Below are 18,947 nucleotides of genomic sequence, written 5' to 3' on the forward strand. Positions count from 1 at the left end.
GAGTGCTCACGCCGCAAGTACTACTACGTCTCGGGCTACTTGGTGCCCGCCGCTGTGGTGGGCATCTCGGCCGCCGTCGACTTCCGCAGCTACGGGACCCCCCCGGGCGTGAGTGGGATCTTTTACTGGGTCTTTTATTGGACTCCTTCTATTGAATTTTCCTCTCTGTCTCTGTATTTCTCTCCCTCTGTCTCCCTGTCTCCCTCTCTCTCTCTGTCTCCCTCTCTCTCTCTGTCTCTCTGTCTCCATGTCTCCCTCTCTCTCTCTGTCTCTGTCTCCCTGTCTCCCTGTCTCCCTCTCCCTCTGTCTCCCTGTCTCCCTCTCTCTCTGTCTCCCTGTCTCCCTCTCTCTCTGTCTCTCTGTCTCTCTTGTGCTCTCTCTCCCTCTCCCCCTATGGCTTCTTCTCTCTCTATCTGTCTCTATCTATCACCCTGACCCTCTCTCCGTCTATCTATCTGTCTCCCCCTCCCTGCAGCACTCTCTCTCTGTCTCTGTCTATCTCTCTCCATCTCTCTCTGTCTCCCCCTCCCTGCAGCTCTCTCTCTCTGTCTCTGTCTATCTCTCTCCATCTCTCTCTGTCTCCCCCTCCTGCAGCTCTCTCTCTCTGTCTCTGTCTATCTCTCTCCATCTCTCTGTCTCCCTCTCCCTGCAGCTCTCTGTCTCCGTCTATCTCCCTGTCCATCCATCACCCCTGCCCTCTTTCTCTCTCCCCATCTCGTTCTCTGGATCTGTTGGATTCAGTGTGAGGGCCACAACCCCCCCCCCCCCCCCCCCGTTTATAACGGGTCAAACACAAATGTATATGCATGTATATTCTAATGAGGGACCCCCCCCCCCCCCCCCCCCCCCCCCCCCACACACACACACACACACACTTACACATTCACACCCTGTCGCCACTAAGAGCTGTTGGCCAAAAGCCACAACACCAGTGAACTCTCTGGCTGGGCTGTACAGACTGCAGGCGGGCTGGGGTTTGGGGGCTGTGGGTTGGGGGGGGGGGGTCTTAGTATAATTGCCCCACCTCTGTCAGTCACAGAAGCACTCTTTCCTTCGGCGCTGGTCTCAATCCAGACGGCACACCACACCATTTGTAACAATGTCGCGCCCTCTTTACTTTATGGGATTTTACATTCGTCATTTTCTCTTTTTCGGCGGGGGGGTATGTACGAACGTTGAGGAAAAAAGGTTGGAAAACATTTCCTGGAGTGCTGCTGGCTCACAAAGTGTTTGTTTCGTTCCCTGGTCCCTGGCGATAACACTACGCTTCGAGCGACCATTCATTACGGCTTGCGATTGGGCCCGGCAGCACATTGTTTACCGTGAAGCAGCCTAAGGTAAACAGGGCCGGAGAGGCCCGCTTTGTAGGCAGTCTCAGACGCCGCAGTCACACAGCCGGCCTAGGAAGAGGAACCAAGAGGAATAATGGCTGCCAACACCTAGAACCCCCACACACACGCATACAAATACACACATGGACACACTCACTGACTCACTCACTCACTCTCTCACTCACTGACTGACAGACTGACTGTCTCTCTCTCTCTCTCTCTCATCTCTCTCTCTCTCTCTCTCTCTCTCTCTCTCTCTCTCTCTCTCTCTCTCTCTCTCTCTCTCACACTCTCTCTTACTCTCTCTCACTCACTTCCCCTCACTCTCTCACCACATACACACTCTAACTCACTCACTCATTTTCTCTTTCACTCACACATACACACTAACATTCACACACACACTGCGACCTGTCGCTGGTGCAGTAGTTGGACAGGAGCCACTTGATTTATTGACGTGAGACCTGGTGGCGATCTGCCTGTCCTAACGTAGGCAGAGCTGCCTCTGCCTGGCCTAATGTGCTGTCTCCCTGTCTGTTGTGTTGTGTTGTGTGTCTGTTGTGCTCTGCCCCTGCCTGGCCTAATGTGCTGCTCCCTGTCTGTTGTGTTTCGTTGTGTGTCTGTTGTGCTCTGCCCCTGCCTGGCCTAATGCTGCTCTCTGTCTGTTGTGTTGTGTTGCTCTACAGATGCTGGCCTGCGGGTTGATAACTACTTCATTTGGAGCTTCATCGGCCCGGTCACCGCCATCATCATGGTGAGTACCCGGTGTGTGTGTGTGTGTGTGTGTGTGTGTGTGTGTGTGTGACTGTGTGTGTGTGTGTGTGTGTGTGCCAAATAACAGTGTTACTGAGTGTGTGTGTGTGTGTGTGTGTGTGTGTGTGTGTGTGTGTGTGTGTGCATGTGTGCAATTGCCTGTGAGAGAGATTAGCCATGTGCACAATCCCCTAATTGCTTATTTTGAATCATGTAAGATTAGTTTTAGATAACTCCCCCCCGCCCCTCCCCCGCCCACCACATGAAGAAATTGAAAAACACACAAAACCATCTCTAAAGGAGCAGGTTCTGCTCTCCGCTCGGCCGTGTCAGATCAATATGCGTGACAGGTAAGTGGGGCCATTACGGCGGACGCCGGAGCATCACAGTCTGTTCAGCTATGAAATCCGCCCGGAGACGGAAGTGGGCGAGCGACGGCAACTTATGGCCGCCGCCGCCGTCCGAGAGGCACGTTTAGCGAGCACTTCCACTAGTCCGCAATCAGGGCAACGAGGCGAGTCATGCGTGAAGGTCAAAGTGAGGAGAAGGGAGAGGGAGAAAAAACACAAGGCAGAGGTGGTGGGATCAGGTGTGTGTGTGTGGTTGTGTGAGTGTGTGTGGTAGAACCAATGAACAAGCGAGTAATGAGTGGGTGAGACCACCCATTTCCTCTGATGGGGGGGGGGGGGGGAAACAAACAGATCATGACACCTCCTTGGCCAATCACAGGGGCCGAAACATCTCCATCCCACCTCACCTTTTCATTATCCCATAGGCAGGGCGAGACAGTCTTTGTTCACACGCAGTGGGGACGACATGTGCAATTAAAACAGTGAAATTAAAAACGACATCAAAACATGGTCTTATCTCATTGTTGCTGCAGAGTTGACATTTACATTTAGTAAATGCTTTCATCCAAAGCGACTTACAAGGGTTCATACACACTTTTACACACCAATAGAGGAGTCAACCACACAGGAAGATAGCCAGCTCGTCAGGAGCAGTCAGGGTGAGGCGTCTCGCTCAGGGACACCTCGACACTCGACTAGCAGTAGCCGGGGATAGAACTAGCAACCTTCCGTTTACCAGTCAACCCGCTCTACCTCCTGAGCCACATGTCGCCAATGACATGCTAATCCGTCCCCCATCTCCACCCACGACATGCAAACCCTCAGTGGAGCAGAGTCAGGAATTTGTTTTCTCTCCACCATGCATGCGGCTTCATGCCATTTGGTGTGTTTGCATGTCCCGGACGGAAGCCCATGGAGACCGGCCTCAGCTCTCCGCAGCCTGCACGGCTAGCTGGCTGGCTGGCTGGCTGGCTGGCTGGTCGGCTTGCTTGCTTTCTGGCTTTCTGGCTGGCTGGCTGTCCGCTGGCTGGCTGGCTGTCCAATGGCTTTCTGGCTTTCTGGCTGGCTGTCCAATGGCTGGCTGGCTGGTCGGGCTGGCTGGCTGTCCGCTGGCTGGCTGGCTGTCCACTGGCTGGCTGGCTGTCCAATGGCTGGCTGGCTGGTCGGCTGGCTGGCTGTCCGCTGGCTGGCTGTCCGCTGGCTGGCTGGCTGGCCGGCTGTCTTCCTCATCAGATCCGTGTCATCGCTGGCCGCGGGGCTCTAAGCGTATCTCCAGCAGCTCTGCAGTAAAAGCTGCCCAGTGGCAACCAGACAGAACGAGGCGTCGCTTAAGGCCCTGACCGTCTCTCTTTTCATTTATTTATTTAATTTTCCTCCCTCCTTTTTTTTCTCCCCCCTTTTCATTGGTTTTTACCGGCCTCTCGAACACTGCTTCTATTTAAAGAGCTCTCTCTCTCTCTCGCGCTCTCTCGTTCTCTCTCCTTCTCCCTCTTCTCGTTCTCTTTCTCTTGCTCTCTCTCATTCTCTCTCTCTCTCTCTCTCTCTCTCTCTCTCTCTCTCTCTCTCTCTCTCTCTCTCTCTCTCTCTCTCTCTCTCTCTCTGTGTTTTACCATACCTCTCCCTCTCTCTTCCGGCTGTGTATCTTGGAACATTGTAGGAACCCTTATACTACTATTTCTGTGGCAATTATGTGTTTGTTATTCTAGAAACACTGTGTCAATCGATACGCCTTTTTGGCCCACTGTTTTAGGTGTATGTGTTTGTGAGATGCAGTTCCATTATGAATACTTCTGGGGACGAGATGAGGTGGAGTGGTCGTCTTTTAATAACATCAATATCACAATAGTTACTGTGGAGGGTTTCGCTTTTTTTATACTTCCTGAATATTTACAAAAAACGCTTTTCAGCGGTTTTAAAATGGCTGGGTGCCAAAGTTGCGAGTTCACCCTTCTCTCCCCAGGGTGGGGGCGAGCCCTCCAGTACTTAAGGGGGAGAGAGTCAGGGAAGGAGGGGGCAGCCACGGCCCCTTGGATCCCCTCTCTCTGGCTGTCTGAGCTAGAACAGCTTTAACGTTTCTACCTGGGAACGGAGAGAATGTTGATAAAATATGGCAGTCTGCTCCGTCCCGCTGTCTGGACCCATTGGGGAAACAGATGAGATCTGTTTGGACTGCATTAGATTTACATTCTCTCTCTGTCTCTCTCCCTCTCTTGCTCACGCACTCGCCTCCTATCTCTCTCTCCCTCCCCCTCTCCCTCTCTGTCGCCATCTCCCTCTCTCTTCCTCTCCATCAGTCTCCCTTTCTCTTGCTCTCTCTTTCTCCTTCTCCCTACCTCTCTCTCTCTCCCTCTGTCTCACTCTCTCTCTCTCCCTCCGTCTCTCTCTTTCTCTCTCCCTCTACCTCTTCGCCTCTGTCCCTCTCTTCCTCTCTGTCTCCCTCTTCGTCTCTCTCTTTCTCTACCCCCCTCTCTCTCTCCGTCTCCCTCTCCCTCTCTCTCCCCCCTCTCCCTCTTTGTGTGATGAGGAATGAGATATGGCCACTTGGCCGGGACCCAGGCTTTGGTATAATGTCAGCTGCAAGGCAGTTCATCATAGAAAGGCTCTGCACAGACCACAGTATTAACCTCTGCCGTATTCCATTCTTTTGGGGGGTCTTACGTCCTTTTGCTCAGTGTACTTTAGGATCCACCGTCCAGGTATTAATGTGTCATATCACTCTCTCTAAAGGTACCCCGACACTGCTGGTGACAGCGTGCTATCAGCCAAAAAAAAATAAATAATAAATCCACTATGGATTAAGTAATATATTGATGCCCGGGTGAGTGAATGGGAGCTGAAGTCTCTGGTGTTAGCATTAGCAATCGGATGCCTCTCTGAGTGCAGCCCCCTGCCCTGCTAACCCTGAGCGCCTCTGTTTTGACAGCTCAATGTCGTCTTCCTGGTGGTGACGATGTACAAGATGGTGAAGCACTCCACCTCCATGAAACCCGACTCGTCCCGGCTGGGCGGAATCAGGTAAGGTGTCACTCCGGGTGGGGTTGGGTCACTGTCAGACCCGGGGTGGGTGGGAGGGAGGGTGGGTGTCCGGGGCGTTGGGGAGGGGATGGGGGGTTTGAAACAACCGTGAAGAAGTAGTAGTAATAATATGCGCTGTTCCTGCCCCCTGTCTGGTCTTTGCCATTTTAAAAGGTGCATTTGACTTCTACATCTTTTCTATCCCCCCCCCCCCCCCCCGTCTCTAAAACTGTCACACACCAACGTCTCCCCCCCCCCCCCCACCCTTCCAGGATTTTATTTCTCCTTGTCCTTTGGCGCGGCTGTTTCTCTTGGATTTATGAGTGCGCCGTGTGTGGGCTACTCTGGCTTTATATTGCCTTTTATTTCTTCATAACTGCAGCGCTGACCCCCTGTTCCTTTGTTTAGTACAGTTCTCTCTTTCCTTCCCTTCCATACGGACACGCTCTCTCCTGCGGGGTCGACCCCACAGCCCGTAGAGGCGAGGTCTTTTGACAAACGGCGTCCATACCTCAGACCACGAGCTCCCCGGGCCATTCCTCTTGGCCTGGAGTACATGTTAAACAACACAATGTTACGATTACTTACTGCCGGAAAACACGCCCGACTAGGGGGTGCATGTTTTGTATCAAGTGGCTGTTTAGACTTTTTTATCGAAACAAATCAAACAAATCATTTGGTCCGGGAAAAAAAAACAAATTAAATAGTTATTGACATTTTAATCATTCATGAATTCCTTCCGTCATTTTTGTTGTTGTCAAGTTGAACCAAGAGCGGCTGCAGTCCAGGAGATAGCAACTCCACTCAGAGTCGATGGCAAACTAATAATGCAAAGTGGGCGATCTAATTAGCCCTCGGTAATTGGGGTCCACCTCCGGCGTACCCCCTCATCGGTCAGCGTCAGACGTGGAAACTCTCCTCCTCAAAGGGACGCAACTATTTGGCGACATTATGCTAGCGTCAAATCACCCGATGGCTGCAAACGACTCCCACAGAACAACCAATGCACGACTAATCCACCTCGTTCCTCACTCCATAAACCGCTCAGTATTTCCACCGTCGCCAGCGGACGCCCCTCTGGACGGATGACAGGAGACGTTAAACATTTATTTCCCTTTTTCTGGCAGAAATCTTGTCGTCTTCGCCTCCTGCTCCCTCCTCTAGGTCCCCCGCCCCCCCCCCCACTCTGGAGGAGTAGGAGGATGAGGTGTACAACATACACAAACTCATACACACATGTACACACACACACAATCACTCGCGTATACACACACGCACGCAGACACACACACGGATATTCACAGACAGACACACACACACACACACACACACACACACACACGCATAGGGGGAGGGGGGTTGGTTGCCCTCTTGGGCCGGCTCGCTTGCCTCCAGTGTATCGACAGCTACCAGCATTCATCCGAACTCACTGTTGGGTTATCTGATTTCCTCCCCAGGCTTTCCTGGAAAACGGCATATGAGAACATGCTGTGCTGGCACGCTGCACAGCCAGCCCTGAGGAGTCCCAGCAATTCCCCTTTTTTTCTCCTTTTTATTATTTATACAAAAAAATTGTGCTTTCTTTTTTTTCCTCCTCCTCTTCCTCCTCCGTCTTCTTCTTCTTCTTCTTCTTCTTCTTCTTCTTCTTCTTCTTCGTCTTCTTCTTCGTCTGTGTGTTGGGCAGCGTGTGCACACTGATTCCACGGCCTCCTGATTCCACGGCCCTGCGTGTGCGCGCTGTTTATTAAACATGTCCGACAGCCATGCAGCAAATGAGGATCTTGAGGCCGGTCCAAGAAGTTATTTTTTTGGCGCAGAAAGAGAAAAACCCTTTCAACCCAACCGGGGCTGAATTAAAACTCCCCCCTTCGGGCTTTCTCTCCCCCTCCCCTCCCCTCCCCCCTCCCCTCTCTGATGACGTCACCCCCCCGGGTGTGATCTGGACCCCCTGGTATTGATCCAGACCCTGGGTGTTAACGTTTGTGTGTCCCGCTCAGGTCCTGGGTGCTGGGGGCCTTCGCCCTGCTCTGCCTGCTGGGCCTGACCTGGTCCTTCGGGCTGTTCTTCCTCAACGAGTCGTCGGTGGTCATGGCCTACCTCTTCACCATCTTCAACACGCTGCAGGGCATGTTCATCTTCATCTTCCACTGCCTGCTTCAGAAAAAGGTGCGGTGATTTCGTCTGTTCATTTCATATAGTACATTTAAGTACATTTGTCAGAGGAAAGAGAAGCAAAAATATATATGGTAGGGGAACCCATTCCCTGTGTACAACAAAGATGGGATAAGATGCGACACAATGCTAAGTACTTCTTTTAAGGACGTACAACATACAATAAGTGCGTACATTAGGTGCCAGGACGTACAAACATACAATACAAAAGTGTTTAAGAGGGGGGATTGGGGAGGAGGATATGCAGAGTCTAGGTGAACTCTGAACAAGTGACTCTCTAGTCTTTTGCGGAAGCTGGTGAGCGACTCTGCGGTCCTGACATGTTCGGTTCTTTCGTTTTTTCGGTGCGGGTGATTTTTTTACGTTTTTACCGATGCCACCCATATGCAAAAGGCTCGCGGAGTAAGGGACACACTCGCACGTTGTGGGGAAGCCACATGGTGAAGGCAGAGTAACCGATGTTAGGCGAAAACATGTGCGTTGCAGAACCGGCGAATACCGGATAATTTATTTTTATTTAAGCCGTTCCAAATTTTCAACATGTGTGATTTCGTGTTGAGAAACTTGACACGTCTTTTTCAGTTTGTTTTCTTTCCAAGCCTCTTTTTGCACACATGGAAACACAAGTGTGAAGAGGTTTGCTTTCGTACTACATCAACGCTGTTTACAAACCAGGGAACCATCAACAAACCCCGGCACTTTTAATCACAGGAACAACCGCTACATGTACACGCACACGCGTTTCCCCGGAGAGGCCGCCCGGCGTGCCGGTCTGAAGCATGTCAGCGGCTGAAACGTGTTCCCACTTAACACGCCAACAGGATTCTCCTCGGCCTGAAAGGGAAAGTGGCGTAATCCCGGCCTTCCTGTTTTTATTCAGAGACATTCTGGAGCGTGGTGATCGGGATGACAGTGTGATAAAGGCGTCACGTGTCAGTGTGTCTCTGTGTTGGCGGTTGTGTCCGTGCGTCTGTCCTCATGTTCCTCTTACCCCTCTGCACCGCAGGTCCGTAAAGAGTACAGCAAGTGTTTCCGTCAGTCCCATTGCTGCGGGGCCCTCCCCGCCGACGGGCCCCACGGCCCCGGGAAGACAGCCACGTCCCGCTCCACTGCCCGCTACTCGTCTGCCACCCAGGTACCACACACACTCACGCACCAAAGATACACCAACACACACACAAACAGGTGTGCACATGCACGCACGCATGCGCACGCATATACACCCACATGCACGCATATACACACACATGCACGCACACGCACATGCATATGCACACGCGCACACACACGCATATGCACACACACACACGCAGACACACGCATGCAGACACACACACGCACGCACACACAAGCACACGCATATGCACACGCAGACATACACACACACACGCATATAAACACACACACACACATACACACACGCACAGACAGACACATAGAGACACAGACACGCTGAGAGACACAAACACAGACAGACCGACGTCTGTCCCATGACACATGTGAAACATGACACAGGAATAATCCGTCTTCTCCTTCACCTTGAGATAGGTGGGGGGGTGTACAGGGGGATGTGAGGTGTCTGTGGGTGGGCGGTAGGAGGGGGGGTTGAAGAGCCACCTGAGAGTTCTTGGACGCCCCACCACAGTAGTTCAAATCTTATTCGAATCAATGGCAGGCCGCCCTTCTTCTCCCCCTCTCCCAGCGCGCAATGCGTGTGTGTGCGGCTCCATTGATCATGAGAAGGGCTAAGCGGAGTCAGGGTGGAGGGAGGATGACCTATATCAAACGCCCCCACATAGCCACAGTTCACCCACCAGGGACCAGGGGGAACACAGGTGGAACAGCAGGGAGACTGATCAATGATGCCTTTTTTGTCTCTCTCTCTTTCTTGCTCTCTCTCTCTCTCTCTCTCTCTCTCTCTCACTCTCACTCTCACTCTCACAGAGTCGCATCCGAAGGATGTGGAACGACACGGTGAGGAAGCAGTCAGAGTCGTCCTTCATCTCAGGAGACATCAACAGCACCTCCACGCTCAACCAGGGTGAGCATCGCCTTTCCTCGCGCTCGCTCTTGAACCCCCCCCCCCCCCCCCCCCCCCCCCCCCCGGCTCACTGCCAGACCAGACGCATCCGCTATTCTCTTTGTGACGAGCGCATCGGTATTCACAATGCACAACTTCAATGGGACGCGGCTGACACGCACGTACACACACACACGCACACACACACACACACACACACACACACACACACACACACACACACACACACACACACACACACACACACACACACACACACACACACACACACATACACGGGGAGGGCTATATACAAACGCGCTTGCACACTGCGGCAGCACGAAAACGAAGAAGCATCCAAACAAGATATTAAACAACACAACAACATCCCCCCCATCCTCTTCTTTTAAAAGATTATTCAAAGATCGGCCGTTGCCCTTTTATGTTGCTTTTCTACTCTGAGTTAACAAATCAGAAAATATTAAAAACTGTTGCATCCTCTACATCAAAGTTTGGCTCCGCGTCCCACCGGGAGTTTCTACGCACTAGCAATACTCCCTTGGAGGGGGAGAGGGAGGGAGGGGGAGAGAGGGAGAGAGGGAAAGGTGGAGAGGGAGGGAGAGAGAAAGGGAGGGAAAGAGAGAGACGGGGAGTGGGAGAGAGAGAGAGAGAGAGAGGGAGGGGAAGAGAGAGAGGGAGAGAGGGGGAGAGGCGGTGGGGGAGAGGGAGAATAGGAGTCCGGTCTTCGGAAAAAGAAGGAGCTCAAGTTGCTCGCTGCTTTCGGAGTTTGGGCTAAAACGGGAACAACCTTTACCGGGAAAGGTTGTTGGTGGCGTGGTAGCCGTCTGTCTCTCTGTCTGTCTGTCTGTCTGTCTGTCTGCCCCTCATCAGGTTGGAGGTAAGAGAGGAGGGGGGGGGGTGTCAAGACGAGGACAGCGTGTCTCCTCAGACAGATAAATCCTCCTCTCCCGGCTCTCGGGCTCAGAGCGCTGCCTCCACAGGCACAGAGAGACGGGCTTTGATAGCGGGCGCAGGCCTCTGCCCTCCCTAGAGTTTGTTTTAAATCCACTCGGATGACATGGTATTTTCCGTTTTTTTATTTCATTTTTTTTTCGTGTGCAACCTTCGGACGCGCACACACAACCAACGCAACCAGCCTGCCTCCCTCCCTTCCTCCCTCCCCCTCTCCTCCCTCCTCCCCCTCCTCTCTCCTCCCCCATGTTGTCTCTCGTTCTCTCTGTCCGTCTCTCACCCTCCTCCTCCCCTCCCCTCCCTCTCCTTTCCTCCCCCCTCCCTCCCTCCCTGCCTCACCCCCGTTCTGAGATGTTTGCGCCGAGCGTCTCGACAGGCCACGGGGTTTGTTAGGATGAATTAGTCCCGCGTAAACAAAAGTGGCACGGTGCGCCGGGGAAGCGCGCGCGGCCATAATGCTGTTTGTCAGTCGCGTCGGCCCGACTGTTTAGACGACGTCTCGCTTTAACCGACGTTAGCGGTGTGCTGCGCTGCTGCGGCGGCTGTGGCGGCGCTAAGGGGAGGGGCCCAGACGTACCACCGCTTGAGAACACAACAACAGGGGGAAATCTGCAGCCCTGCAAACCGGGAGGCAGGGGGAGGGGGGGGGCGGCAGTCGTACCCCCCCCCCCCCACCCCCCCCGACGGACCCCGACACCGAACCAAACGCGTCCACCTCCATCGCGGACGCCGCTTGTGTTTCAGTGCCACTCCAAACAAAGAGAAAAGTGGTGTCTGTGTCTGCAGTTTCGTTTGTTCCTCGTCTTCTTTTGCAATTCTGTCGTCCCTTGCTCATATCCTCTCATTCTCTCTCCTCCCTTTTCTCTCTCTCTCTCTATCTTTCTGTCTCCGTCTATTTCTCTCTCTCGCTCTCGCTCTCTCGTTCTCTTTTTATCTCTCTCGTTCTCTCTCACTCTCTCCACTCCCTTATCTCTCTCTCTCGCTCTCTCTCTATCTCTGTCGCTCTCTCTCACTCTCGTTCTCTCTCCCTGTGTGTTCTCCTGTTGTTTCAGGGATGACAGGCAACTACCTGCTCACTAACCCTCTGCTGCGCGCCCACGACACTAACCCCTATAACAACCTGCTGGCGGAGACGGTGGTGTGCAACACGCCCTCGCCCCCGGCCTTTCACTCTCCAGGTGCACCTCAACCTTTGACCTTTGACCTCTACTGTGCCTCTGATCTCCCATGGCTTTGTTTTTCCCCCTGTATTTTTATGAGTGTGTGTTTTTCCTTTTTGTGTGCAAGGGGGGGGGTTGTGTGTGTTTTTTTCCGTGTGTATGTGTGTGTGGTTTTCATTTTGTGTGTGTGTCGAGATTTTGTGTGTGATTTCCCTGTGCGTTTCTGCGTGTGTGTGTGTGTGTGTGGTTTTTGTTTTGTGCGTGGGATGAATGAGTGTGTGTTTTTTCCATTGTGTGTGTGTGTGTAACGCTCACATATCTGTGTGTGTGTTACGTACACAAACCCGTGTTCGTGTGCATGCGTTTCCGGGCCAGGGTTCTATTAAAAGCTGAGTTCACTCACTCACTCACTCACAGACACATACACCGGCCCGCTCTCAAACACCTTTCGGGGGGGGGGAGGGTCGGAATCACTGTGGCGATGTCGTTCCCTCTATGTTCCCTAATCACTACCGTGACGTTTAGCCGCGCTGAGTGTTCCTCCACGGCGCCAACCCCCCCGAGACGGGAAAACCAGAGCCGTCAGGAGAGACAACCTGAACACCCCTCAAGGGGGGGGGGGGGGGGGGGGCGTCCTTTGAAGGGAACAGCGGTTAAGCATTCAACCCAACAACCCCACACTGTCGTGTTGTTGTTGTTTTATTTGTACTATTTATACCCCTCCCCCCCCCCCCCACGCCAGATAAACCACAATGCCTCAGACGGATGATAACTCTGCAACAGGTCGCAGTCTTTACGTCGAGGCGTTGTGACCTAGTTAGAGAGAGAGAGAGAGAGAGAGAGAGAGAGAGAGAGCAAGCAAAAGGGGGGAAAAGAGAAGAAAAGGGTGAGCGCGACGCAATGCGGGCAGAGTACGAACCCCTCGGATATTCGTCGGCGCTTGATGATGAAAGGGAGAGGGAGGATGGGGCGCCTGGGACGGCGCCTGTATGGAAACGTGTGTGTATGGGGGCGGGGGGGTATGCAATAACATATAGCTTTAACTAGTGCAGTTGGCGCTGTCCTGATTTTTCCACGTCCCTCCCTGCCTTTCACTCGCAGCACAATGAGGATGCGCCTTCTCCTTCTCCCGGTTCTTCCTCTTGATGTCAGGGTCCTTCTTGTCTTCATTAGAGCTCGTGCCAACAACAGCCCAACAATGGCTGCACAGAGAAAATCTATTCCTCCCTTTTTGCCGTCGTGGTTTGCTCAGGATCCGAACAGCTCGAATTTGAACATCAATGTACACACACACGCACACACACACAGACACACACACACACACACACACACTCACACACACACACAATCACACAATCACACACGGAGAGAGAGAAACCGCAGAGAGTTCGCCACACGGCCGAGAACGCTTATCTTTTTATTGGCATGAGATATTCACCTGTTTAGTCATGAGGTAATTGCAGGGTGTTAGCAAGGTAAACAAGACCAGATCAATGGGTTCAGCTCCTGGATAACACTCATTTGGGGCGATGTCGGCGCACTAGTGCTTACCTGTAGTACAACTCCCCCCCCCCCCCCGCTAACATGAACACAGAAACACGACCGACCGAAATACTTAACATTCCTACCCGGTGAAATAGGGGGCAATTATTCACTCTCTTTTAAAAGAGTGACTGGCTACAGAATCAAAGAAAGTTTCTCCTCACAGTCCGGAAGTTCTGGTTTTTCTTTTTGATGCGCGGGAACTTGTTTGAGGATAAAAGGACCCATTGTGGAATATGCAAATGTTCGCGTAGGGGTAAAAAAAAAAAGAAAAATGGCGCTTTGAGGATCACCGGCAGACCGTGAAACCTGTGCTGAGACGGTACGTGGGTTTAACATAAACGTACTTCACTTTGGGTCCGGCCCCGGTTATCGTGTTGGGCGTCTGCCGGGGAGACGTCCGCCACGGCCTCCATATTAAGTCTCGGTGCTTTAGAGCGACCTCTCATGCAGAGGCTTCGTTTGAAGCGAGTGAGTGAGAGGGAGGGGGGGGGGGGGGAGAGAAAAAAACCAAAAGGGAAACATCACCCCCATCATGTCAAAGGGAACATCTTGGATGAATCTCTGTTGGAACGCTTCCCAGAGTGCAGCTGTCCTGGTGTCTGGTTGAATTCCGTTCACATCACCGGCCCCCAGCCCCGACACCCCCCTCCCTCCGCCAGGGGACTGTACCTGGGCATAGACGAATCGACCGCGCCCGCACAAACGCATGCAAATGCAGAGCGAAGGAAGTATTAAGGGAGAGGTTTTTTTGTTAAGTTCGTCTCGCGTTTGGCGCCTTTGCGATCTCTTTTTTTTTATATAATTTTTTTTTTGGAAAAGGTCTTTGATTCTTTTGGTCTTTTTTTCCGTTTCGACTGCAACGGACCACTCTAAAGAAACATAGAACAATAGAAGACGCAGCTACACGATTAGCAACGAGTCAAAGATAGATAATAGCCCTTGCTCTGACCTTCTCCATGTGTCAGACTCCTGCCAAACTCACTTCCAAAGCCTTGTTTAAACGGTTGCTATTCCCGTCCGAATGAACTCCTCAAACAACACTTCAAACTGCCGCTGATAGTTTCAGTTGGGCTAACTTCCGGTCGGTCGTAGGGCTTTATCAGATTCCATTCAAAGGTAATCCCAACTGTGTAAACGTTCTTGACGAGATGTGTGTGAGTCAACTGAGGAGTGTGTGAATGTCCCGTTGATCCGATGTGCTCCTTTAACGAGGTGCACCTGTCGTCGACGGCGGGGCGATCAGAGACACACCCTGTGCTTGCTGCTTCACCCCCCACCTGCTGAGGCCTGGATTCAGTTGTCCTCCATTGGGTCATTTTTTTTATCTCTGTTCAATACGAGTTAAAAACAAGGTGACACCCTCGTGTACCAAACTTTATTCTTCTATGTCCTGAAAAAAGGGAATGCGACACCAAAATGGTGTCCAACCTCGAATCTCCACACGCGGAAAACCGAGAAAACGTAAACCTCTGCCCAGCCGCAGCAACTGAATCCAGACCTTGTTTTCCTTTTTTTCGACCAAGCTTTCCCTCACCGTTTTGTGTCTTATTTAGGATTCAATTAATTTCTTTAATTGTTTCCTGCTGCTGCAACTGAAAAAGAAAAGACAAAAGAAAAGCGTCTGTTTTACCTTTTTTGTTTTTTTGTTTGTCTATTTTTTGTGTTTGTTTTTTGGCACATCAGCTGTTCTTAGGCCAGGTAGCCTGAGCAGACGCACTTGATGTGAGTGTTGCAAAGTGAGTCACTGCTCTCTACCGGTTCTTGCTGGTGGGTGGCTGGGGGGTGGGGCTGTTGCTATGTGTCTGCGCTCTCAGTGGCTGCCTGGGGAGGCTAACTACCTTTTTTTGTGTTGCACATTGCGCTCTTTTTTTTTTGTTGTCTTGCCGCCCGCCCTGTTTTTTTGGAATATGTATTATTTATCGCTATGCGCGAACGTAATCCAATTTGTGCGTGCGTTGTTGTTTTTTCGTTTTGGTTTGTTTTTGTGTGTTGTGTTTCGTGTGTTGTGTTGTGTTGTGTGTGCTCATCGTCCTCTGGCCTGTTTATGTGTTTTTTGAATGCTGCCGTGCTGTTACCTGGGCTGCTATGCACATATTCACAGTGGGATGCTGTCTGCTTCTATTTTTATCATCTTTTGTTTCCCTTATTTGTTTATTCATCTCCTCTCATCTGCCTGATATTGCTCAGGATGCCGCCTTGATTAGACTGCGCTAACATTAGGGGCGTAACGATAACGACCATTCGGGGAACTAATTGAGTCCTCCCAGGTCGTCTAATGGTTTCCGAGCGGTAATACGTAAAACGTGGTCTAGCCCTGCCATTAATGGGCCCATATTACACAACCAGGTGTGAGTGTGATTAGCCATTACATTCCATTTTGAAAATCTGCCCCTCTGACATTACAATTGGGCGTGTCCACCTAGATGTATGACGGATAGATGAGCAACGTTTTCTACAGTCCACCGGGTAGGCTGGTAGACTGATCTCTCCAGCACACATCTAGGTGGACACGCCTCCTTTCAGATTTTCAAAACGTCTTGTAACGGCTAATCACAATCACACCTGTTATAGTATGGTATGGGACCTATAAGGTGGTGATGCCGAGACACACTAGGCAGACAAGGCGAGCGTCCTGGGCAGTATCTGGCTGTACTGGAACTCCTGTGAAGGAGAGGACGACAAACAGAGGGTTATGTTTGTGCATGTTTGTGTTTTACCTCTCAACCCCCGCCTCTCTCCGTAGGACAGCACTCCCTGTCCCACAGCCGGGACATCAGTGCCATGGACACCCTCCCCCTCAACGGCAACTTCAACAACAGCTACTCTCCACGTGACCATGACTACGAGGACGTGGTCGGCGGCGGGGTCCGGGGCCCGGCCGAGCTCGGGGGCCTCAGCCTGGACGACGCCGCCTTCGAGAAGATGATCATCTCCGAGCTCGTCCACAACAACCTGCGGCCCCGGGGGGCCCCCAACAAGGGCCGTGGCGGTGGCGGCCCCCCGACCACCACCACCATCACCTCCGGCGGCGGTGGCGTCCACTCCCGGGAGAGGGACAGCGGCAGGACCACCGTGCCCCCCCCCGAGACCCGGCTGCTGACGGCCGACCGGAAGGGCGGCGGCGGCGGGAGCGGCAGCGAGGACGACGCCATCGTGGCGGACCACGCCCCCGAGGCCACGTCCCCCCTGCACCACCCCCTCCACCCCCACCTCCACCCCCTCCACCACCACCAGCAGCACCCCCCCAGGGGCAGCGGTCGAGGGGGAGGGCCACCCGCCCTGGAGCTGCTGCTGCACCCCCACCACCGTGAGGCGCTGGAGGCCCCGCTGCTGCCCCAGAGGACTCACTCCCTGCTGTACAGCGCCCACAAGGCCCCCCGACGCCCGGAGCCGGGGGCCCGGGACGCCGCCGCCGCCGCCGGGGTCGTCGACGGCAACGGCTGCTGCCCGTCGTCGCCGGACAGCCAGAGCGACGGCAACAGAGACTCGTTGTACACCAGCATGCCCAACCTGAGAGACTCCGCCCACTCGCCCCGCTCCTCGCCCTCCTCGCCCTGCGGCCCGGACGGGACGTCGACGGAGGTGGGGGGGCCAACCCGCAGCGGGAGCGCGGAGCGGGAGACGGTGATGATGGAGGAGGAGGAGGAGGAAGCGGCGGAGGAGGACCAGGTGTGTCGCAAGAGCGTGCCGGAGCTGGGGGACGCAGGCGGGCCCCCAGGGGGGCCCCTGTCCTACTACCACATCCACCGCGGCACCAGCGACGGCTGCCTCGTCCCCCCCGAGCCCCCCCAAGGCGCTGGGGAGGACATGCCCGAGGGAGAGCCCCCCAAGGACGGACAGATGCAGCTCATTACCAGCCTCTGAGCAGCTGGAGCGCGGCCCCTCCTTGACTCGGTTCAAAATTGTGTTTTTTTTTTTTTTTTTAATTGGATTCCCTGTTTTTTCTTTTCGGTTTTTCGCATTTTTTTTCTGCACAGTTCTGAACGTATGGGTGCTCTTTTTTGGTTCATGATGTCAAGACTTTTGCCAAATTTCTGCACACCCACATTCCCTTCCTGTTGGAAGGACAGTATTCGATGGTAAGGAAACAAAAGGAGGAGTTGTTGACTTTTTTGCACACGGACGCCATTGCTCGCAAACACACACGCACACACGTGTGTGCATGCACAAACTCATGCCAACACTAACACACACACACACACACACACACACACACACACACACACACACACACACACACACACACATTTACACAAATGTCCTTCCAAGGCCGGACGATTGTGGACGCTGGTAGAGGAACACAAAGACTACCTAAAGTGTCAGAGTGAAAGAAAGTGTCCCACTTCCTTTCCTGTTTGGGCTCACTTCCTGTTTTGCATTGAAAGAAGAAGAAGAAGAAGAAAAAGGACATGAACAAATAAAACACGCATACTATGAGTTTGAAACTATGAGACAATCTTAACGAGCTTGCGGTAACGTTAGGACACCAGAGTCGGTCTAGTCCTGATCGGTACAACTAGAAGTAGTGCTTCGTAACGCAGTCAGGACTGTAGGATAAGGAGACAAAAAACAAAAAAAAACACCAATTGAGACTCAGGCCTTATATTTTCTCTATTGCACATTCAATTGTTGTCCAATTAACAGCTGAGGAAATCTATTTTACTGTACCACTAGTGTAAAAATCTAAAATGAATAGAAGAGGACTATTCGGTCAATGCGCCCTTTAAATGGTAAACCGTTTCTTCTAAAGAAAGGGATCCAAATGGCGGAAATGTTTTTTTTCTCTCACACTTGACTTTGTCATCCATTTGAATATACAATGTTTTAGAGGGACGTGAAATCATAAGAGAACATGCGCACATCTTTGCTCGTGAAGTGCTTTTTGCTTCCATACAACGATGGGTTTTCGCCAGCAGTATATTTGTACACACCATGCCCCGCACAGATCCCTCAGCTTGAATCGGAATACCTGTGTGATTTTATTTTATTTGACAAAGAAAATTTCAGGTCTCGAGAATTTCTTCGGTGTCTCGTGTGTGTGTGTATGTGTGTATGCAAATCTCTGCAAACATAGTTTCGCCCGACACTTAGCTAATTTATTAAGAGAAATTTTAAAACAAAAAAGAGGAAAAGAAAAACGTTGGAAGAGTGTGACTTGTTACGGCACTGTTTGTTTCGTTCCTTTGTATAAGAAAAAGACAAAAAGCAGAAAAAACAGCATATTTAAATTCAACTCTTGTTTGATATCAAATAAATGTGAGATTTTTTTTTCTTGTTCCCAAATGTTTGACGTTATGTTATTTTTTAATGCGTTTTAAGTAAGTAAACACACTCCCAGTTGGAACACATTGCGATGGACCAGAGTACACGAGGCTAACAAACACGCCGCGCGCAAACACCGTTTTCCATCAGACCCTTTTGGACCGGCGCGAAAAGTCCATCCCACGCACCGAGTCCTACCAGCTCGTTTGAAGAACCAGCTCCCAGTATCCCCCCCCCCCAACACATTCCCTCAGGCCAGGCACGCAGCAGCAGCCAGACACTATTTTAAACACACAGTTCACTTCACATCTTTTTTTTTTGCACCGTTCAGAGGAATATGCTTTCAACAAGTGCTTACATCTTCAGT

At 52.1% G+C, this 18,947-nt stretch overlaps 1 protein-coding gene across 1 annotated transcript in view; it reads left to right on the forward strand.

The window, feature by feature from the left end:
• Positions 1 to 18,595, forward strand: part of adgrl2b.1 (adhesion G protein-coupled receptor L2b, tandem duplicate 1) — a 69,648-nt gene extending 51,053 nt beyond the window's left edge. The window contains exons 9-16 of the mRNA XM_079750583.1: positions 4 to 112; positions 2,018 to 2,085; positions 5,358 to 5,449; positions 7,447 to 7,615; positions 8,628 to 8,756; positions 9,566 to 9,662; positions 11,666 to 11,791; positions 16,062 to 18,595. Of these exons, the coding sequence (XP_079606709.1) occupies positions 4 to 112; positions 2,018 to 2,085; positions 5,358 to 5,449; positions 7,447 to 7,615; positions 8,628 to 8,756; positions 9,566 to 9,662; positions 11,666 to 11,791; positions 16,062 to 17,182 (1,911 nt within the window). The 3' untranslated portion in view covers positions 17,183 to 18,595. The remainder of the gene's footprint in view (positions 1 to 3; positions 113 to 2,017; positions 2,086 to 5,357; positions 5,450 to 7,446; positions 7,616 to 8,627; positions 8,757 to 9,565; positions 9,663 to 11,665; positions 11,792 to 16,061) is intronic.
• Positions 18,596 to 18,947: the final 352 nt, after the last annotated feature.

Source organism: Pollachius pollachius (assembly GCF_949987615.1).
Source record: "Pollachius pollachius genome assembly, chromosome: 14".
NCBI lineage: Eukaryota > Metazoa > Chordata > Actinopteri > Gadiformes > Gadidae > Pollachius > Pollachius pollachius.